The 23,409-nt window shown below is 38.6% G+C and overlaps 2 protein-coding genes across 2 annotated transcripts; both read left to right on the forward strand.

The window, feature by feature from the left end:
* The first annotated feature begins 236 nt into the window (after positions 1-236).
* Positions 237-14,838, forward strand: nup50 (nucleoporin 50). The gene is made up of 8 exons (XM_039650682.2): positions 237-397; positions 1,116-1,194; positions 1,392-1,475; positions 1,560-1,752; positions 6,583-7,122; positions 9,904-9,985; positions 10,068-10,186; positions 14,229-14,838. Exons 2-8 carry the CDS (start codon positions 1,126-1,128, stop codon positions 14,426-14,428), a joined length of 1,287 nt encoding a protein of 428 aa, XP_039506616.2. The 5' UTR covers positions 237-397; positions 1,116-1,125; the 3' UTR covers positions 14,429-14,838.
* Positions 14,839-16,616: 1,778 nt separating this feature from the next.
* On the forward strand, positions 16,617-20,834 carry LOC120462166 (uncharacterized). The gene is made up of 11 exons (XM_039650675.2): positions 16,617-16,980; positions 17,070-17,172; positions 17,469-17,637; positions 17,727-17,994; positions 18,076-18,253; positions 18,351-18,427; positions 18,495-18,675; positions 18,780-19,028; positions 19,293-19,464; positions 19,537-19,649; positions 19,735-20,834. Exons 1-11 carry the CDS (start codon positions 16,702-16,704, stop codon positions 19,908-19,910), a joined length of 1,965 nt encoding a protein of 654 aa, XP_039506609.2. The 5' UTR covers positions 16,617-16,701; the 3' UTR covers positions 19,911-20,834.
* The last annotated feature ends 2,575 nt before the right edge of the window (positions 20,835-23,409 follow it).

Below are 23,409 nucleotides of genomic sequence, written 5' to 3' on the forward strand. Positions count from 1 at the left end.
GTAATATTTTGAGTGCTTCATTTTGCAAGAGATTTGAGGCATTTTGTGTGTGCAATTATTGGATTTGTAAGTAAAGTTTAAATTTTTTTTAAGACATTCGTTACGTTCTCTTCGACACTCCAGACATGCCGAATTCATTGAGAGACTTCATTTCCCACAAACTCCTGCGGCCGTTACTGCTCTTCGCACATGCGCACTGTGACTCGCGGGTGCCGCTTCTTTTTGCACATGCGCAGAATACTTCCCTGTGTGCACACGCGATGCGTTTGTAAGATGGCGGTGTGAGCGCGCGGCCTGCTTCTGTATGTGCGAGATTGAGATTCCCGCGGTCATCATTCAAGCACAACCAGTCGAAACTGTGTGTGTGACGCGAACGGTTGGCGGGAAATTGTGTGAGGTATGTATACAACTTTATTAAATAGTGGTTTGTTTCACACAGATCCGTGATACGTCGTATTTATCTTTATTTAAGAGCCGGCCCGTCATTAGCACCTTTAAACCATCGTATTCACACAAACGCATCATGTAAACAGATCAGTTCGTTGCTAGTGTATTATAATGCGATTTGATTCCGAAGTTAGTCGATTAAAATCATATTTGAGATCTTTAATATGCATCTGCCGGTAGTTGCTCAATCTGTCACGTCATTTAAATGAAATGCCCTCCAAAGACGTAGTTAATGACTCATGTTGTTAATATCTGAGGGACTTTCAGCATTATTTAATTTGTGTAGATATTACAATGTGGTTTTGAATGTTGTCTCTCTCTTTAGTGAGTCAAATGTGATGTTTTGGTTGACCGAGGACTCCTTCCTGGGTCATGAACCCGAGACCTCAACTGATTTCACCGTTGACCGAACCTAACGTTAACCCTAGGCCTGTTGTGTGTTTAAGATCCGAGCATTAAACCAGGCGTCTTCTAGGATCAGTTGATAGTTTAATTTGGTCCAAGAACTCCTGCTAGTGTACGTCACAGACGTCCCTTGTAATCTTATCTGGCATTTTTTCATTTAGTTCCAGTTTTTAAGGAAATTCCTAAAATCCCAACTTTGTTTCGTTTGATTTGTCTCCAACGTGTTTGCTGACTAAACGTTTGCCATGTATTTGATTTGACAGCTGAGCTGTGATGGCCAAGAGGATTGCAGAGAAAGAGTTGACGGACAGGAACTGGGACCAGGAGGATGAAGGAGAGGAGGTGTGCCATCTTTCACTGTGAAACATCTTTACATTCCCAGTGGAAATGCAGTTATCCATAGTATCTAAAAATCCCAAAACTACTTGGTTTTAATTTTACTTGTACATCATTATGAGATATGTTTACTTCGGATTAAGCGGTTAAGTGCTTCAGCCAAGAATAATTGAACGTTTGAAAATAGTATCTTGTATCTTCAGGCAGGAATGTTTTCAGTTGCAACCGAAGATGTGATGAAGAATCGCTCCATCAAGAAAGCCAAGCGTCGTACCGCCGGAGCAGAGGTAACACTCCTCCCGTGTCCCGGCAGGCATCCAAGCATGTGTTTAGAGGCTGATTTATATTTGACTTCTGTTTTTGTGTGACAGGGAGAGAGTGGAGGGGCTTTCAAAGCTTTTAAGGGGTTCTCTCTGACATCGGCCACAGGGACAGGGTCATTCTCTGGCTTTGGTAATGGCGCTGGTTTCAAACCTATGTCCAGCCTGACCAATGGCAGCGTGGCTTCAGTGGCTCCTTCTTTTGCCAGTTTTAACGTTCCCACGTTTGCTAAAACTAACAGTGGTAAGTGTTTGTTTTTTTCATTCATGAAAAAAAGTTCATTGTAAATGTGTATTATTATATTATAATTTATTTACTTTTAATGGGGCAGTTATATAGTAGATACGACAGAACAAGATAGGCTTTTTATATTTACTATATTGATATAGTAAACTCCCAATACACAGCAGAACAAACTGCTTATGTGTGCATAATGTCAATTCATGTCATCTCACACCAGTGTTGTGACTTAACAGACACCTGGTAGTGGTAATAAAAATACATGTAATTTTTATGGTGCTTTCCTAGACACTCAAAGACTCTTTACAGTTGTTGGTTTACATCGATAAAACAAACATACAAGGTACATTACCACATCATTTAGGCTTGCTCTGGAGTGATTCAAAAGTTGATATGATTGAGGTCGCAATATGTAACTGCAGTCTGAACGTAGCCTTAGAAACTGCAATAAACTCCATCAAGAGTCATTTCATGCAGGTCCACAATATAAAGATCTTCATAAACCGATCAAGTATACTAATGGGAATATTGAATCTTTGAGATTTCACCATGCGGACTGTCGTAACCGAATTATGATTAAGATTAACAATGTAAATATTCATCTCTCCTTAAGTCTCGATTCCGATTCGCGAGATCTCTCCATTGGATTCACTTGCCCCACCATTAAAAAAATAAAATGGTTGTTTTTGACCCATTTAACCTTGTATTGTAATAAACAAGGTTATGACACCAAAATGTTAGATACCAGAAAAAAAAAAATTAGATTAAGTGCTTTCCAGGATCTTCAGGTATAGTTCTAACTGTAGTTTTCAGATACAGAAACTGAATAGTAGTAGTCGGAACAGTCTGGCCAAGGCCAATATTTGGCATTTTTAAAATATCTCGGCCGGTATGTTTTTCTGATTGGCCGGTGTTAGAAGTGGGACTTTTATTTTGACGAGCGGCTCTGAGAACGATAGTGCCTGAACGCACACAGCGCTCACATTCTTTGGCTTCTTTAGTCTATGCTCTCTGTTTAACAACAGTCATACCCAACACATTATTCAACAGAACTGTTAAACATAGCGTTTGCTTTTATTTTATTGTTAATATGAACTCAAACAATACTTTCTCATTTCAAGTCAACATTCAGCAAATTAGGGATGGGCATTTTTCTCAAATATTGCATTCGAATATTCACTTACGTGATGCAGTGATGGACAGCTGTCTTTCCTCATTTGGATTTCATGGGATTTCTCATTGTGGTGATGCTGTTATTAAGTCATATTCATTCGATCATTTTCATCTAAGTAATTCCAAACTTCGAGGCGGACGACAACATTATATGATCTAATACGATCAACCTGTTAATGCTCTCCACAACGCCACCCAGTGCATGTACTTAGTATTACACGAGCTACTGCTTTGGGCTTATAGATTCATTTACGGCCAGCAAAATTCGATTAGTATTATATTTTTCATATATTAGTTAAATACAAATGTAGATTTATTATTAATTGACTGATTTTTGATGTTGTTTGGACATACAGCACATATGCTGTGCTACTATTTGTCTTGAAGCGAGAGTCATGCGCTGACAGTACTGCTCTTTCCACCTTCATAAATAATCCAGTTGTTTGTGGCTCACTATGGATATGGTCTCAATTCATAGTCTATTTTGGGCCGCAGTATTCTCAGATCTCCACAGCTTTTGTGTTTGTGCTTTATTCAGTTGGCAATCACAGACTGTTTACTTCAACCACAAACTGGTATTTTTAGCTTTGTGGCACCAACCCAGTCTGACATGATGCCCATCAGTGATTACCTTCCTTTCATCTCATGAGTTTAAACTGTCACACAACCAATGAGATTCATTAGTGTACCACAAGTTTTGATGAGACATAATTACGTTATTAATTGCATAGTTTGTGGCTGATAGAAACATATATTTCTTAACTTAATATCAAAACAATTAACAGTCGTCAAAAAAGATTTAAATGTCACCCGAAATGTTTTCAGGTAACTTTGCAAATTGCTATCAAAATTAAATGAAGTAAATTATAAAGAATAATAAAAGTCAGTAATTGAAACTGAATGTAACTTTCTGGTAATACTGTAATACATGTTGGCATTTAAAATTGATGTTAGCTCAGACCGGAGTAATAATGATATTAATGTAACATGGTTTTGTTCAATTGTATTTGCACCAAAAATGAGCTTTTTCTCAAATCTGTTTTTGCACTTTTGAGATTTAATTCATATCTTGGTCAATTACTCTTTATTTAAACATTAATTCGTGGCTAGTAGGGGTGTGACGATATTCAAACCGACCCGAAAATACTCTCTTGTCGTAGGGAATGTGCCCCGCCCAGCCCATTGTTGAGGTTTACCGTATGTCACAAAACTAGGGTTGGGTATCGTTTGAATTTGAACGATTCTGATTCCGATTCCTTGTTTCGATTCCGGTTCCTAACGATTCTCGATTTCGATTCTTTTAAGAGGCAGGGTCAAAAAAGTTTAGCTAACCTTGCTAACCAACGGCCTTTCTGAAGGAAATACTCCTGTCACAAATACTTGTCACAAATTTTGCATTTTGCCGAGATTTCGTTAATTTTTTAGAAAAGTGAAGCCACACTTTGGACCGCCGACGTAAGCTACTCATGTTCGACTCATGCGGTTATGCCAACACTTCCGGTAGACGCTTCTTCGTTGGTGGTGTTCAGCGGTTTTTTAACTTTTTTAACTTTTAATTTTAACTTTTGAACGATTCCGGGAAAAACAAAAAGTTAGTCTCGGTTCCAATCGATTCTCGATACCCAACCCTACACAAAACTAGTTTTTCTTACTTGACATAGTAATTAGGGTCTAACAGTACACGTATGTTTTGAGATTTGCAACAGACTCAATACAGCTTGTAAAGAAGACGAGTCTGTTCTCTGAGCCGTAGCCGATTGTTCTCTGCCCGTTCCCAATACAGTCAGTTCAGGTACACAATCTGCCTTCCCTGGGGTCATGTTATGATCATCTGAGTCAACCAAGAAGCTATGAGCTTATTGCGATTAATGGTACTTGTTTCGATAAGAAACGATGTCATTTTTCAATTGATGTCCATTTATTCACGAAATTCAATGGATAAATGGCTTTTTGGCGCTATTTAATGTGGCGTGACCGATCGCTAGGCGCCTCAGTTTAAGCAGCGCAGCACGAGTGAACACGATCTCTTCCTTATAAACGTGAATGAACACCTGAAGGTCTGTTGAAAGATACAGTACAATTTACTGAAACGTATTCGCTCAGTGTTTCTACGGTGGAAAGACATCAGTAAAACAGCGTTAAACAATATCCCACGCCGCTGTACGTTTAGTCAGCTGGACAAATGACCTCTTTCGCTAAACATGCACTTACCTCACATATTAATTATATTTTACTTGGCTTGTTGCATTAAACATTTTTTTGATTGTTATTATTTAATAGTCTTGATTATTTAATGTCTGTTTAAACTATCTCTCCTGAAAATCACAGCCAGTGTGTACATAAATTATTGCAATAATGAAATGGAGTAAAAAATAAATAAATGTAGAAGTTATTGTGAAAACATGTTTACGTGTTTGCATAGTTTATTACTTGAGTGTTGATTATTCCATCTATAAATAAATAGCAGCTGAATTTAGGCTATTAGTTTGGGCTAGTTTATTAGCCTTTAAAGGGTTAGTTCACCCAAAAATGAAAATTAAGTCATTAATTACTCACCCCCATGCTGTACCAACCCCGTAAGACCTTCGTTCATCTTCGGAATACAAATGAAGATATTTTTGATTAAATTTGAGAGCACATAGACTGCCTAAGGGACTGGCACTTGACGGCCCAGAAAGTCAATGAAGAAAATGTTTAAATATTCCATGTGACTACCGTGGCTCAATTATAAGTTTATCAAGCGGCGCGAATACTTTTTGCAAAAAAAACAAACAAAAATAACGACTTTATTCGACTATTCCTTTTCTTGATTGTTGGCCTGAAACGACTTCCATACGATTTCCACGACGCATGCGCGAGAACTGCGATCTCCTTTAACTACTTCAGTTTAGTTCTCGCGCATGCGTCGTGGAAATCGTATGGAAGTCGTTTCAGGCCAACAATCAAGAAATGGAATAGTCGAATAAAGTCGTTAATTTTTTTTTTTTTTTTTGCAAAAAGTATTCTCGTCGCTTGATAAACTTATAATTGAGCCGCTGTAGTCACATGGAATATTTAAACATTTTCTTCTTTGACTTTCTGGGCCGCCAAGAGCCAGTCCCTTAGGCAGTCTATGTGCTCTCAAATTTAATCAAAAATATCTTCATTTGTGTTCCGAAGACGAACGAAGGTCTTACGGGGTTGGAACAGCATGGGGGTGAGTAATTAATGACTTAATTTTAATTTTTGGGTGAACTAACCCTTTAATACTGCAAGTAAGGGATTGAGTTCAACTTTACAGCACAAAGATATCATTTTTTATCCTTAAACTTAATTATAACTGAATTAATTCAAAGGCAGAAATACAATTTGTTCAGTAAACCACTACTTAATTAAAAAAAGCTATTTTATGTTTAGTTTTCTACCACTGACGACGGCTATTCAGGGAAAGCAAACTTTGTCACGACATATTACACTGGAAAGTGACAGGAATGCAACCCCCCCAGTTAATATTTATAAGAGAACCATCACTGCCCCACTACCTTTTAGCGTTCTTATATAGGCCATGACGTAGCCTTGAATTGGGTCACTTGACTTGGCAACACACTCTAAGTCAGAGAGGGAGGATGGGCGGCATCTCTTCAGAGCTCTTAGTCACCCTGCGTCTCTCTTCATCCTCAGGTCCTTTAACCTTCAACAGCTCCGTCCCCTCCAAGCCCACGGATGATGTCACCTCCAACGGCTCCGCCCCCAGCACTAAAGAGTACAACCGGCAGCTCACCGCGCTCAACTGCTCCGTGCGCGACTGGATCACCAAACACGTCAACGACAACCCCCTGTGTGACCTGAACCCCATCTTCCGGGACTACGAGCGACACCTGGCCAGCATCGAGAGGAAATACGGCAGCAGCACGTCAGACGGAGGGGCGGAGAAGCGGCTTGTGTCGAGCGGAGCGGGTTCTGCTGTTAGCGGAGCAGCACCGCAGCTCTTCTCCTTTAAAGACAAGGATGATGACAAACCGGCAGCTGCAGCGGCTCCGGGCGTCTCTTTTAATTTCGGCCAGAAGGTGGACAGCTCCGTGCTCGGTGCGCTGGCGTCCAGTGGAGCGCCTTCTTTCTCCTTCTCCACCACCACCTCCTCATCCCCAGGCGTGTCGGTGTTTGGATCTGCGGTCAGCATTGTCAGTCCTGCGGTGACAGCCAGCAACACCCAGACTGCAGGTACGAGCAGAGCAGTGTTCACTAAAACTGATGCTGTGGCGTTTACTTTATTTCATGGCATCTTTACGTTTCGTAGGGTTTATTAGGGTCTTTTTCTTTATTTATTTGCTGTTTGAGCTATAGGGGAATTGTGGGATGGTACATTTCAGTTGAAATGTGGGAGAAAATGGTTTATTCTTTCTGTAGAGATTCTGCAGAAATGGACAAATTCAAGTTGTGTAAAACCGGTTTGAATTTCTTTCTTCTGCTGAACACAAAGGTTGATATTTTCAGACCCACGGACTTCCACAATATTTGTTTTCATATTGCCATGTCAACTGTCTGGATACAGACTTTCTTCATAATATATTTTGTGTTCAGCAGAAGAAAGAAACTCATACAGGTTTGGAACCACTTAAGGGTGAGTAAATGATGCCTGGATTTCCATTTTTAATTAAACGAATCCTTTAACAGTAGGGCTGGGGTAAACGATTATTAACTAAACGATTAGTTGGGCGATTATTTTATCGATTAGTCGACTAATCTAATGACTAATTGGACGACTAATATAAAGAATTTTTTTTCTGCTGCTCAATTAATAAAAAAACAATATCTCAAATAAATACTAGCATACTGAATCAAGATACTATAAGCTGGCTAACGTTAGTCTAATTTTATGTATTTGAACACCATCATAACTCTACAACCGCCAAAACCGTGTTATTAAAATATTTTTTACAAACATTTTTTTATCATAGAGAATGTTTAAATATTAATATCAGCTGAGGAGGGAAATGGAGTCGGAGGCGGAGTTCACCTACTGATCAGAGCGCGTGCTGACACGGAGTAAAGCCTTGTTTATACTCGACACGTCCGCACGAGCGCGAATGTGCGCACGGCAAAAATGACCCGTTGGGTGCGCAAGACCAGGAAGACTGTGGCTGGCTGTGTGTAAATGCCTTTTTTTGTAACAGCGCGCCCGGCGCCGCGTCCGGGAACAACTTCAGGCCGAATCTGCCCGAGCTTGTACGTCTCACCACACCGGCACCCAGTTTGCGCGTCTAAATTGCGAAGTTTTTTTTCTTAAGGGTTTGTTTACTGTGTGTGATTCATTTAATGGATAGCACATTCACTTCTAGTTGTCTTCGTCCTCTATTCTGCAATGTTTCGGTCTCCCACGTGTGTGTGGCAAGCTGTACTAACGGAAGCCCTGAACCGCAACCTAAAAAAAAAAAAAAATCTGTAAAAAAAAAAAAATCTGTAAAAAAAAAATCTAAAAAAAAAAAAAATATAGCATTTCGAGATTAAAGTCGAAATGTTTCGAGATTAAAGTCGGAATGTTTCGAGATTAAAGTCGGAATGTTTCGAGATTAAAGTCGGAATGTTTCGAGATTAAAGTCGGAACGTTTCGAGATTAAAGTCGGAACGTTTCGAGATTAAAGTCGGAACGTTTCGAGATTAAAGTCGGAACATTGTGCATTCATAACAGTGCGAGTCCACTGGCTCAGAGCGCGCGCGTATGTGTGTGTGAAGTCGAACTGCCATGGATAAACACAAAATAGTAGCTTTTTACTTTTATCTGGGCTTTCAACAAAATTCTACACACGTCACACGTGTTAGTGGCAGTGTTTCTGAGGTGTTTTCGTGCTCGTCTAGTCAACACTATCTGGGTCGAGAACACAACAGTAACTGTTCGGTCTCCCTCTTCAACGTAAATACGCCCTGGATACATTTTAAGTGCATCATTCTGTATCCAATCATTTGGCCTGATCCTGTGATTTCCTAAGATTTAATAACCACTTATGGTTGAGGAGAGATTCTCTGATATGATTGTAAAGCACTTTGAGTGTAGGCATATATGAAAGCGCTATATAAATGCCCTATTCATTCATTCATTCATTCATAAAGCTGGATTTCTCCATCCAGTCTGAAAAGTGTTTTCTGTGTTGGTTTTCCTATAGGCTAAAGTCTATTCCGGCGCATTATATTTTATAACGATAAAGTAAGATAAGTAATTCAGATAAAAGTAAAAAGCTACTATTTTGTGTTTATCCATGGCAGTTCGACTTCACACACACACACACGCGCGCGCTCTGTGCCAGTGGACTCGCACTGTTATGAATGCACAATGTTTCGACTTTAATCTCGAAACGTTTCGACTTTAATCTCGAAATGCTAGATTTTTTTTTTTTTTACAGTTTTTTTTTTTTTTACAGATTTTTTTTTTTTTAGGTTGCGGTTCAGGGCTTCCGTACTGTACCGCCGGGAACATGCAAAAAATAAATAAAGAAGCGTCGACGCAAAAATATGACGTCGACGCAATTTTGACATCGAATCATCGACGTCATCGACGCGCCGCTACAGCACTATTTAACAGACCCGAGTAATGCATCTCTGTAATAACAGAATATCATTCATATATTCGCTGACAGAAAAGGGTGAAATAATGTTTATACAACAATGCACCCAACAACTATTTTGATAGTAGTTTATCAAATTTTAAAAATCTGGATTTTATTTTTAGTTTTGGCATAAAATTGTTTTAAATAAATATTACAAAAACATGTTTTTAAAAACTTAAAATATATGCAAATTGAAGGCTGTAATAAATGTAAAAGCATGAATGTATGCTTTATTTTATTTCAAACCTTTTATACAGAACACGCTTAAAACAAGAATATCCACGATTATAGCAGAAATGCTGATAAAAAATATGAAATCAGTAGACAGACTCGTATTTAGAGTATCAGTCAGCACATTTCAGAAGAATGCAGTAATATGTGAATTTCTCTTCTGTTTTAGATGAAAATGGGGAAGAATCAGAGGAGCCGCCTGTTCCTGTGGTGAAAGAGATCAAGGAGAAAGACGCCTTCTACTCCAAAAAGTACACACCACCCCTCTCTCGATCTTTAACCGCAGCACCCGTGTCTCTCGTGTACGTGATGATCAAAATGATCTCTCCACAGGTGTAAGCTGTTTTATAAGAAGGACGGAGAGTTTAAGGAGAAGGGGGTTGGGACGCTGCATCTGAAGATGGTGGCTGAGAGCAAACTTCAGCTGTTAGTGCGCGCCGACACAAACCTGGGTAAGTCATCAAGATGCTTGACGTTATCTGTAAAGAAAGGCTGATGACAGTAGTCAGGCTCTGTTAATTGTGTGATTTAAACACCTTTTTATCAAATGAAGTATTTATATGAGAGGTTCATGGTGTGTTTGTTGGCCATTAGTGAAGATCTGGATCCCCCTGCAGGACATTTCATGAAATGCTGTCATCTAGCTTGTAGTTTAAAGGGATAGTTCACCTAAAAATGAAAATTCTGTCAGTAATTACTCACCCTCATGTCGTAATGGTATGAATTTCATATCACGATTGTAGCGACCAAAATGATCAATATTATCACGTCTTGTTAAAAAGAACTGATACGCACACTGAAAACATTTCAACAAACAAATGAATAGCTCTATGCACTTTTTTATTCAATTATATGACCGTCGTCAATAGCAGTGCATTATAATAACTCATATCTCTCATCAACGTGGACGCACTCTCTCGTTTCATTAAAATGCTGTTATAGATGAGGTTAGTGGATAATTCAGCAGCAAATGTTATTAAAGTGCGTAAAACAAACATTTAAGTTGGAACAAATGAAATGTAATGTTCCACATTGCTTTTTGTATTGTTATAAAATTACAGTGATGGAAAAACATCATTTAATGTAGTTTATTTATTGCGCTGCTTTTTCATGAGACAACAATTTTTGATAGATAGGACAGAACAAGAAAGACCATTAATAATCTTAATCTTTCATTGGGTGAACGTATTATGAGAGGCTTCAATATAGAGCAGCTTATGTTGGGAATGAAGCGCTTGAAGAAACATGGCGTCGTTGACGATAGTGTCTTTACATTGAAAAGTGCAGAAAACAAGAGGAAGAGAATAGATAGTGCTGATTAGTGTATCATATCTATTATTAAGGCTTTTCATTTAACAGTTGTACGTTTCAGTTACTGTGCGCATGAACAATTCTCGACTCCAGTGTGATCAGACAGACACCCGGGTGAAAGACTCCTCATTTACTAACAGAGATAAAGAACTTTTATAAAAAACCACAGACCTCTTTCTACAAAAAGTGTTGTAATGTGAACATTGATCCTCGTGTTACTGTGGGAACCGAACGTGACGCGCTGTTTGACTGACTGAGGAGAGATGTATGAGATATCGAATGGCTTCAGAAGTCTTGAACATATGAACAAACTTTATGCTGCTTTACAATATTGTTTTATATATTTAATGGGGCTTAACAATAACATAATAGTTCGTACAATATCGGACGTCACCTAAAAGCGTCATCCATTATGTCTTCTCGTACACAAAAACAACGTTTCTCTGTGTCAGACTGATGCTGGACTGGATTTACCGCCAGTTTTCAAAATCACCTTATTCAAAGATGATTTTCTTGATTTCATTTTCAACAATAATACCGACTGTCTGGACATTTTGTCGTGAAAGCGGTAATCGTTCCATCCCTTTTCCAAACCCGTGAGACTTGCGTTAATCTTCTGAACACAAAATATTTTTTTTTGACAGCTACACAACTACCACCCTGAAGGTTCATAAAGAGATCATAAACTTTTACATTTTTTTTTTACTTTTTAAAAATTGAGTGGTTTAGTTCAACATTTCTGTAGAGACTCGTTCGCTTTATAGTAAACAGATTGAATTGAGGCTTTTACATTAGAGCCAGACCGATATTATCGGCCGATATTAGGCATTTTCCAAAATATCGGTATCGGCAGTTATAATGGCAGATAAATTAATATTTAAAAAATAAAATAAAAATGGACGAAACACGCTTCAATCATCTCTCCTTGGCCTGTTCTATTGAAAATGTATGTTTTACAATTTGCAGTGTGATGTTATCTATTGCTAAATTATGGCTCATCATAGACTAGCTAACCACAAAGATAGCTAATGCCACTATCATCAGTGGAAGACCGCTAACGTTAACATTAATGAGCTTGGAAACAACAATGAACTTTTTCTGCCTAAATAAAGTAATGATCACTGTATTTATAACTAGCATATCTCTAGTTACAGTCAAGTTATACTTGTGAGGAGTGAACATTTAGACATAGAGAAAAAGTATCAAACGTATCTTGTGCAGAAAAGTTAGCTTTTCTTTTACACATGTGTGAAATCCAACAATATTTAATACAAAAAAATATCGTCCGATATATCGGAATATCGGATTTTAAAACCCAAAAATATTTGTATCGGTATCGGCCTTCAAAATCCTTTATCGGTCGGGCTCTACTTTACATGCATTAAAACATTGATTAGTTTTACCATCTCTTTATGAACTTTTTGAAGCATCAGAGTGTCAGTTGTGTCGCTGTCCATGGAGGGACAGGAAGCTCTCAGATTTCATCAGAAAGATCTTCTTGTGGCTTTGGAACAACATGAGAGTAATTAATGTTAAATTTTCTTTTTTGGGTCTTATTATTTTTATTAAGACCGTATATTGACATCATCTGCAGCCCTCCTGGCTATGACTATATTGGTCAACACAGTTGTCAAGTCACTGAAATATACCCCGATTTTGTGTTAAATAATGGGTATTGTTTATATGCACACTGACACCGTGTCCTAACTACACGCGACGCCGCAACACTCGATAAAGGGTATCTTTTCCATGTTCATCAGTTTTTGTCCTAACCAGACGCGACGGCGACACGCGAAGTTTCTAATTTAGAAACGGTTCCTATTTCTGCAACGTCGCGGCAGACAGAATGAAGAAATTACACTGGTTATGAGTACACATTATTTATTTTTAGTTAAAAATAGGTCACTGTGCCACAAACCATAACGGAAAATTTACCTCAGATTTTGAAAGCATGTAATATAGAGTTCAAAATGAGTAAAATATACAACTGTACTTCACAACAAAATTAGTTAATGAGTATATTTTATGTTTTAATTTTTAATGTTGTTTCTTGATTTGATTATGTCCTTACCCATTTCCAATGTCAGTGCGGGCCAGCAGTGCGCTTTCACAGAGAGACTCCGCCCACACGCTGTTCTGAATGGCTGTTATTTTTGATTGACGTGTGGCGTCTCACAGTCGCGTCTAGTGTGGACGGACACACTTGCTGTCGCTGGAATGTTATTGTGTCGTGTGTAGGGTTGGGTATCGTTTGAATTTGAACGATTCCGATTCCTTGTTTCGATTCCGGTTCCTAACGATTCTCGATTTCGATTCTTTTAAGAGGCAGGGTCAAAAAAGTTTAGCTAACCTTGCTAACCAACGGCCTTTCTGAAGGAAATACTCCTTCTGTCACAAATACTTGTCACAAATTTAGCATTTTGCCGAGATTTCGTTAATTTTTTAGAAAAGCGAAGCCACACTTTAGACCGCCGACGTAAGCTACTCATGTTCAACTCGCGCGGTTATGCCAACACTTCCGGTAGACGCTTCTTCGTTGGTGTTGTTCAGCGGTTTCTTCTTCCGCTCGGCGGACTGTGAATATCGAAACTAGGAATCGAAATTGTAACTTTTGAACGATTCCGGGAAAAACGAAAAGTTAGTCTCGGTTCCAATCGATACTCGATTCTCGATACCCAACCCTAGTCGTGTGTCGTTAGGACACGGAGTAATGATTTCTAAAAGATCGTGTAACATTAGACTGCTGAAAATTCAGCTTTGCCATCACAGTAATGAATTATTTTCAAATATCAAAAAAAGGGTCTTTGAGTTGTGCTTTAAAAAATCTGAATCCAAGCTTTTGACCAGTACTGTAAAAAAAAAGTTAAAATTACACTACTGTTTAAAAGTTTGGATTAAGATGAATTAATTTGAGTTAAGTTTTTATATTTATATTCTGATATTTCACTAATTGGTAATGTATAGGTAAAATGTCTGTTTTTATTATTTTTAACGTTCTTAAATGAAATGATGGCCCCTCTGCGGGGCTCCACCTTAGCGATTTTTAACTGTCACTCACTATTGACGAGCACGAATATAATAGACTACGTTCTTCATGCAAGAATACCAGTAAAAAAATCACTCTGGAGTGAGGCTTCCGATTGGCTGTTTGTGTGCTTACTGGCTCTTCTGGTGTGTTCGTAGGGAACATCTTGCTGAACATCATGGTGCCCTCCTCCATGCCCTGCTCACGAACTGGCAAAAACAACGTGATGGTGGTGTGTGTGCCAAACCCTCCCGTGGACGACAAGAACCCCAGCACACCCGTCCCGCTGCTCGTGCGCGTGAAAACGGCCGAGGACGCAGACGAACTGCACGGGATCCTGCAGGAAAAGAAAGCCTAACGCGTCACCCACCCTCATTGACTGACCCCACAAATCTACTCTGTCTGTCTGATCTAGAACCGTTCTTTTGCGTCCCGTTAATCGTCTAGAAGAGTGATGGAAACCGATGGGTTCTTCTACTGTGAAATCACTCGTGGTCCTACTGTAAACGCTGCTCGTCGTATCAGAGAAGGCCACACGTTATAGCAGAGACACGAGTCTGGATTCATCGTCATTCCTTCGAGTTTTAATTTAGCTGCTATTTAAGGAATCCTTCGAGGTTTAGACCGAGCCGACTGTTTTACGTGGATTGATTTGTTTTTAATTCGGACTCATTTTTCAGAAGCATGTACGTGTAAGATCCTTTCTGTACAATGTTTAGAGGTCAGTATTAGATTTAAGAACAGTATATGCATCAGATCTCCAATGCTCTAATCAAAAAATAATCCCCCACAGTTCTTCAGACCCTATGACCAGATAGACCTGGTGGGTTTTTTTTTATGGCTCGTTTTCTGGCAGTTCTTGCTGTGGTGGTATTTATTTTAATTGAGGGGATGTGTGGATGTGTATAAACCACAGAACTGCTGAGGTTGAGAATGAATGATGGCTTTATGGCAATCTGTCCTGAAGTTGACCTTGAAGTTTTGTTTTTTTTTCTCCTGTAAGTGGCCTTTTTACTGCCTTACACAGCGGGGTGTGTGTTTAAAGTGTTGAGCAGCACTCGGATCTACCTTGCATTAATTTACTGGTGAATAAATCAACTGAACCTGACAAAGTCTTGTTTCATTTACAGCAGTCATGGCAATAGAAATGGTTATATGTGTTTCCCACTTACTGACTTCGACCGAATCGAACAATTAAAGGGATGTTTCAAACCTGTCTGAGTTTCGTTCTTCTGTTGAACAAAAGATATATGGAAGGATGTTTGCAATAGTAAGGGAAATACTTGGAACGCTACTGTCTAATGTTTGATTACCAACATTCAGGGGTTGTAGTCCCACCCCCCGTCCCAAATAATAACAAAAAATGTCAAGTACAATGTATCCAAAGCGACTAACATTGCATTTCAAGGTACACATTTACATTCTTATCAGTACTTGCTTTCCCTGGGAATCGAACTCATGACCTTAGCGATGCAAGCGCCAACACTACTGTTTGAGCTATAGAAAAGCTCAAACAGTACTTCTTTTTACAATACAGATTGTATCAAAGCAGCTTCACGGGGATGACATGAAAATAATACAAGTTTGTTTCTAGAAGAAAATTGTGTCGATGTTAAGTAGATCAATAATATTGTTGAATATTAAAGTGGTGATGAACTGAGAAATCAAATTTTCCTTGAGCTTTTGACATCTGAAAGGTCTTCATATTATGAGAATATCTTGTATGTTTCAGAACTGAAAACGTCCTTGTTAGTCCAAGCTTTTATTGACACCAGCCTCAGCAAACGACTCGTTTTTAACCTTCAAATGGTCTTCGTTTCCTGTTTACACTTCTGGGCCTATATGACCCCAACAATTGATTAATTGTACAAAAAATATACATTTTTAATCATACAAATAATATATCATTTTTTTTTGTTTACTTATCTATTCATGAATGCTGTGTTTTTGGAGATATAACGTACTTTTGTATCCATATACCACACAATTCCTCAACTACACCATTAGCTTGCATATGGAATATTATTTTTTTTATGATACATTGCATTTATGCTCTAGTACTAGGTCTTCATTTCTGTGTAAAATTCAGATTTATGTCGGATTTTTTTTTTTTTTGACACATGAAGAAAATATATTTAGTTTTTTTTAACATTTCCCATTCATTTCAATGTGGGGTCATATTGACCCTGAAGACCAGATAAGTGAACATTTTTTTTTTTTTACATACCTTCAGAACAACCGAATCAAGCCCAGTTTTTTTGTGTGTGAAAAGTCACACAATCTTATTATAGACCCCAATATAGACCCCATGACCCGATTGAGGGCTAATCATAGACAGTAAGGCACGATATTAACAATACTAGCAACAATAACCAAAGAAAGGATGAAGGGAAAAACGAGTACCAGGCTACTCTTCTATTCAACTTTTCTTTACAAACACAGTTTAAGTGGGGAACTATGACAACAAAGAGGATAAAACACTCCCTCTCAGAAGAACATCAACGCCTACTTCAACACGGCCGGTTTAGCCCCGCCCACCGACTCGCGCATGACACGCATAGCATAGCTAAATAACATAGATGCCTACCTACCTCGTGATGACAAACCGGATCGAGCTACCGAACAATAAAGATGCCGTTTACCAAATATTGTGCAGTGCCTGGCTGTGGAAGAAAACAGTCTCTGCACAAGCTTCCTCTGGGTTCTAACAGGAATGCGTGGTTAAACTTTATTTTTAATGAAGTTCCTGCTGACGTGGGTAAAACATTGACCATCTGTTCGCTACATTTCACCGAGGACTGTTTTGTAAACAAGACACAGGTCGAGACTGGATTTGCAGACCGATTAAGATTAAAATACGATGCTGTTCCTTCTATATTGGATCCGACAGAAATTGTGCAACACACTTACGTGCGTAAATGTATAATAATCTGATAGGCTAGTATTGCATTGTTACAGATCGTTTGATATCTAATAATTATGTGTACGTGTCTAATCAGTCACAGAAGAGTCCAACTGTGAAGGATGTAGCTTGTCAAACAGAACTGAATTTAACATCACAGCTGGCTTTTCCAACCTTGGCCCCGAAATTCAGAAGCGAAGGTTTGTGTTTATATCTGTACTTCATGTGAGTAGCGTCTCTCAACTTTTTTTAAACTCAAATGTGCCTATAATGGTTTGTTTTTATACAAAAAAAAGTCTTTATTGGTGGCAATGCTCAGACATTTCAATGTATAATGTGACATATTGTACGTTGTATTTTTTTAAAGGGGTGTTAATGGTTGATTGGTTGTATTTTTTCCTGTCATATCACATACAGGCTTGTTTTTAAGTTGAAGTTAATGTTTTTAGTACATAACATATAATATACATTTAAATTATTTTATTTATTTTCATAGGAACACAGACAGAGGTGTCATGTAAAAGTGTAGGTCCTTCAACACCTATGAAGGATTTTAGGCCAGCAAAAACATCTTGTCTAGAACTGGAGGAGGAGAAAAGGGTTTCTTTTGAAGACTTTGATAGCCAGGACACAACATATGAGCCAGCCGAGTCATCACAACTTCCGTAAGTGGATTTTACCTTCTTTATTCTCGTTATACGAGAAATCACATAACTTTATTGGAATGTAATCCGTTTTCTTCTTTCGTTTGAAGATGTACATCGATAGAGCGGGATACAAAATACATTGTATTTGAAAAGTGCCTCCTACAACTGTTTGAAACCTGCCCAGTGTGCACGAGATGCTGTGACGTTCGGCCTCGAAGACAAGGTTCTTTTGTTGCGATCGATCAACTGTGCCCACATTGTCAATACTTTAGAAAATGGCAAAGCCAACCTGTTGTCGGCAGCACACCTTTGGGCAACCTCCAGTTATCTGCTGCCATACACTTCACTGGCGCTTCCTTCTTCAAATTACAAAAGGTACTTGGAAAGGAAATACTGAAATTCACTAATATAAATTAACGGATTAAATACAAAAATGTTTTGTGTGTGACGACTTAGGTATTCAACGCAATGCATGTCAAGATGATTACACACACCACTTTTCGAAAGCATGCCAGCATGTATCTGGAACCTGCAATAATCTATACGTGGAAGAAAGAACAAGAGGAAGTCTTGCGCCAGCTAAGCCGGGGGGACAAAGTGATAGCGGGTGGTGATATGAGAGCGGACTCGCCAGGTTAGCTGTGCCGATTAATTAAATTTGTATATAATGTTGTCAGTCTTTCTTTAAAAAAAAAAAATCATATAATTTATTATGACCATATATATTTTAGGCCACTCAGCAAAGTATGGTGCATATACCTTAATGGACCTTGAGAGCAACATCATATTGGACATACAGCTAGTGCAGGTGAGTACCAATTCATCAATAAACTAAATTCAACTGCACTAACTACCAACACCACCCTTCCCCATAGAGAAATGAGGTAGCAGGAAGTGACCATATGGAAAAGGAGGGATTAAAACGAGGCCTTGAACATCTAGAGGCACATGGTGTGAAGCTTGAATGCATTGTTACAGATCGCCATCCACAGATCAACAATTTTCTGAGGGAAATAAACATACCGCAGTTCTACGATGTCAGGCATCTGGAGAAAGGTACCTTCTCCTCTTTATTGTAAATGTTGATGATTTCCTTTTGTTCAAGGGTGACGTGATTATGTCCAGAGTACATGTGATATTGTAAATACTCATTTATTCAGGCTTGTCTAAGAAGTTGGAAAAAATCGGCAAAGATAAGGACTGTGAGGTAGTGAAAAAGTGGCAGCATAGCATTAAAAATCACGTCTACTGGACCGCAGCCACTTCAAAAACTCCTGTGGAGCGGGTAGCAAAATGGAAGTCTCTGGTAAACCATATTCAAGACATTCACGTACATGACGACCCATCATTCCCCCGGTGCGACCATGAAATCCGTCAATCGACTGATCGCAGCAAATGGTTCCAACCAGGTGACCACGTTACATTTATTTGTTTCAAATTGACAAAATATATCGCTTAACATTTGTAAATGTACAGACCATTTTTACTTTCATAAATACTGTATGTTTGTCTTTGTTACACAGTAAATGATGCGTGATTACATGCAACTAACCCTAAAACACCCTATAGTAGGAACATTGATATTACTCAGTAGTATTACACTATAACACAGACCCCTAAAATGAAAGTGTGTACCAGTAACCAATTGTAATTGTTTGTAATTTTGGTTACAGGAACCAAAGCACTATGTACTGTCGAAAAGATTCTTACAAACCAGAGAATGATGAACGATATGGAGAAACTCAGTCCTCACCTTCAAACTTCGTCTTTGGAGTCTTTTCACCGTGTCATTTTACGTTTTGCACACAGGAATGTGGTTTATCCTTACCTTGGGATGTTGTGCAGGTGTGTTTTCCAATTCATATGACTAAAACCTCTATAATGATGTCTTTAATAACTTTGATGTTTTTATTTCAGACTTTATTTGGCAGGTATGCATTTCAACGAGAACGCAAATCGTCCTCGGGCTAAAACATCGACCAAAAAAGGAATATACTCCATGAGGCCATTAAAATCACAGGCAACACAGTGTAAGTTAAACAAATTTATCGTTGTTCACAGTAAATACAAATTTCAATTGAATAAATAACATGCGTAATATCTATTTTTTTCAAGGCTATGTCATCAATTTGATGACATTCCTTTTTGAAAAGGTAATCCGAGACCCTCTTCCCTACACGGAGGAGATCCGCAAACTAAATATCCCTGAAACACTCTCTGCCCAGTATGGAAGAGGCCATCGCAAGCCATGTGTCCTTGGGGATAAAAGGGGAGGTCTAAACCCTACGTAGCTGCCTCCAGCGTCTGGAAACTCTCGTCGATGCGCAGGACAACACAACACGCTCTTCCTGCCCAGATAGGGCCAGCACCAGCTCTCAAAGGTCCTGGACGCTAAGTTCCTGTAACGCCTAATGTGAATTGACAAAATGAGATAAATTGCTTTATCTGGTATTATTGTGAATCTATTGTATTGATTTTGAATAATAAAAAAAAAAACATAAAAACAATCAAACTGTTTTTGTTAAAAAAAAGTGTTTTCACTGAAACATACTGTTGTATGAAAAATACGGTTCTAATGTAATGACTGCTTTACAAAGTTATTGTATTACAAAGTGAATTATAAAGACTTTTTTTTGACACTACACAAATCGCCATCATCAGCTCTGTAAACATTAAGTGCGTTCTGCAGAAAATACAGATTAAGGCACACTGGTTCAAAGCCTGGCTAATGGGTCATGTATGTAAGTATGTCTGGGACCTGGTTAAAGGGATGGTTCACTTTGAAATACATTTTTGATATGTTTTAGCTTACCTCAAGGGCATCCTCTCCTCTTTGTTTCCACAGTATTTTCAATTTTGATATTTTTAGGTCAAACCGTTGTTGTCTGTCGGTCATATAATGGAGGTCAATGGTCATCGCCTCAAAAAGCATGCACTGAGAAGTCCAAATTAAACATGATTTAATGACTCGTAAATGTAAGTACACACTGATGGCCTAAGACACAAAACGAGCGGTTTGTGTGAGAAAACGAACAGTATTTATATCGTTTTTATAAATCACAGTCACGTCCAAGTGAACTGAGGGCGCGGGTGCTTTTTGGCTGTAAGATATTGAAAATTTGCAGCTTTAAAACACAACGGAGAATGTCCAACATAATCTAAAACAGCCACATATGTACACTTAAACATCATCCTGCATCAACATGATTTAGAAAGATTTTTATACTCATGACCACATTTTACTAGAGTTCATCATCTTATTGTATTTATTGTGTTACATTTTGACTGACTTGTAGAATTTATAATAGATAAGCTTATCTGTTAATGGAATAGCTTTTTCAAAAAAGATTTCTATTACAACTGTGGCATGTTGTGTATATATAGTTTCTGAATGTGTAAAGACGTCTTCTAAACGTCTATTTGACATCTGACAGGAAACGTCCTATAGACTTATTGCAGATGAGCAAACACTCTAAAAAATATGTATTCCAGATGTAAACACACACATCAAATAGACGTCTCTGTGATGTACGTGTGCTGTCAGGGTAAACTCTCCATGTTACTCATTTTAGCATAGCTGATTTAAAATGACATTTTTTTTTTCTAGGACTGTTTCGACCCAAATATCACAAACCTCTTATTAAATAATTAATAAAACATTATTTGGTGTTATTGACCTTTGGTTTTATGCATTCAGAGGATGAACCTGAACAACGTGTTCTGAAAGTTAAGCACACCGCCTTTAACTGTAGATTTATGTTGTATGGTCAAGCCCCAGTTGGAGTGCTGCCCCCTTGTGTTTCAGTCTGCACTGCAAGCCTGAAGACGGCTAGTCTCGCGGAGCCTCACCTTCAACAGGTGTTCTGACATTCCATCCTACCCGTCAGATTGTCCTACCAAGGCTTACTGCGCATGCGCACATCAATAATATGTCATTTTTGTCACGCTGAACAACACGCCCATAATATTTTACTACTTGCGCGAGATCTTCTTCATCTGAGGTAAGTTTTTCACTATTTTTGTCAATTATTACTATACAAAGATATATAGCAGTAATGAGAACTGTTTACTCTCACATTCATACAAAGCAAATTCATATTAGCATTTTTTTCATGAAAACATTAACGTAAAATCATTCTACTCGTTTATTTCATACTGGTAGGACAATCTGATGAGGCATTTTGCAACGTAAAATCATCCTATCGTTTATTTCATAGGACAATCTGAAGAGGTAACGTTACTTTGCACTGTAAAATCACCGTAACATGGCCTAATAAGAAAATTCGGCAAAGTTACACAGAAATATTTTATGTAACTTAGTCACAGACGCGAAGCAGAAACGCTCAGTAGGATTTTACGACGAGGTAGGATGAACCGATAGATATGGCTATAATTTTGCGCTACGGTAGGAAAATCTGACAAGGTAGGACAGATCGACAGAACACTCAGGTCTCTAGGCCCTCTATCAGTATCCAGAGTTTTGAGAAGATTGGGGAAACTTCATTTTTCGCCCAAAAAAAAAAAAACTTAAGGGGTAACACTGTCGTTTTTTTTTTCTGGTCGAAATTTTGATTTTCGATATCTCCGCTCTGGAAGGGTCTAGAACCTCCACTGTTGCACTCAGGTCTAAGTCTCATTACCCTCTATCAGAATCCAGAGTTTTGAGAAGATTGGGGAAACTTAATTTTTCGCCCAAAAAAAAAAACGTAAGGGGTAACACTGTCGTTTTTTTTTCTGGTCGAAATTTTGATTTTCGATATCTCCGCTCTGGAAGGGTCTAGAACCTCCATTGTTGCACTCAGGTCTAAGTCTCATGACCCTCTATCAGAATCCAGAGTTTTGAGAAGATTGGGGAAACTTAATTTTTCGCCCCCCCCCCAAAAAAAAACGTAAGGGGTAACACTGTCGTTTTTTTTTTTCTGGTCGAAATTTTGATTTTCGATATCTCCGCTCTGGAAGGGTCTAGAGCCTCCATTGTTGCACTCAGGTCTAAGTCTCATGACCCTCTATCAGAATCCAGAGTTTTGAGAAGATTGGGGAAACTTAATTTTTCGCCCCCCCCAAAAAAAACCGTAAGGGGTAACACTGTCGTTTTTTTTTCTGGTCGAAATTTTGAGTTTCGATATCTCCGCTCTGGAAGGGTCTAGAGCCTCCATTGTTGCACTCAGGTCTAAGTCTCATTACCCTCTATCAGAATCCAGAGTTTTGAGAAGATTGGGGAAACTTAATTTTTCGCCCAAAAAAAAAAAACGTAAGGGGTAACACTGTCGTTTTTTTTTCTGGTCGAAATTTTGATTTTCGATATCTCCGCTCTGGAAGGGTCTAGAGCCTCCATTGTTGCACTCAGGTCTAAGTCTCATGACCCTCTATCAGTATCCAGAGTTTTGAGAAGATTGGGGAAACTTATTTTTTCGCCCAAAAAAAACGTAAGGGGTAACACTGTCGTTTTTTTTTTTGGTCGAAATTTTGAGTTTCGATATCTCAACTCTGGAAGGGTCTAGAGCCTCCATTGTTGCACTCAGGTCTAAGTCCCATGACCCTCTATCAGAATCCAGAGTTTTGAGAAGATTGGGGAAACTTAATTTTTCGCCCAAAAAAAAAAAACGTAAGGGGTAACACTGTCGTTTTTTTTCTGGTCGAAATTTTGATTTTCGATATCTCCGCTCTGGAAGGGTCTAGAGCCTCCATTGTTACACTCAGGTCTAAGTCTCATGACCCTCTATCAGAATCCAGAGTTTTGAGAAGATTGGGGAAACCTAATTTTTCGCCCCAAAAAAAAAACATGTAAGG

This window comes from Pimephales promelas, chromosome 24 (assembly GCF_988280905.1).
Source record: "Pimephales promelas chromosome 24, fPimPro1.hap1.1, whole genome shotgun sequence".
Taxonomy (NCBI): domain Eukaryota; kingdom Metazoa; phylum Chordata; class Actinopteri; order Cypriniformes; family Leuciscidae; genus Pimephales; species Pimephales promelas.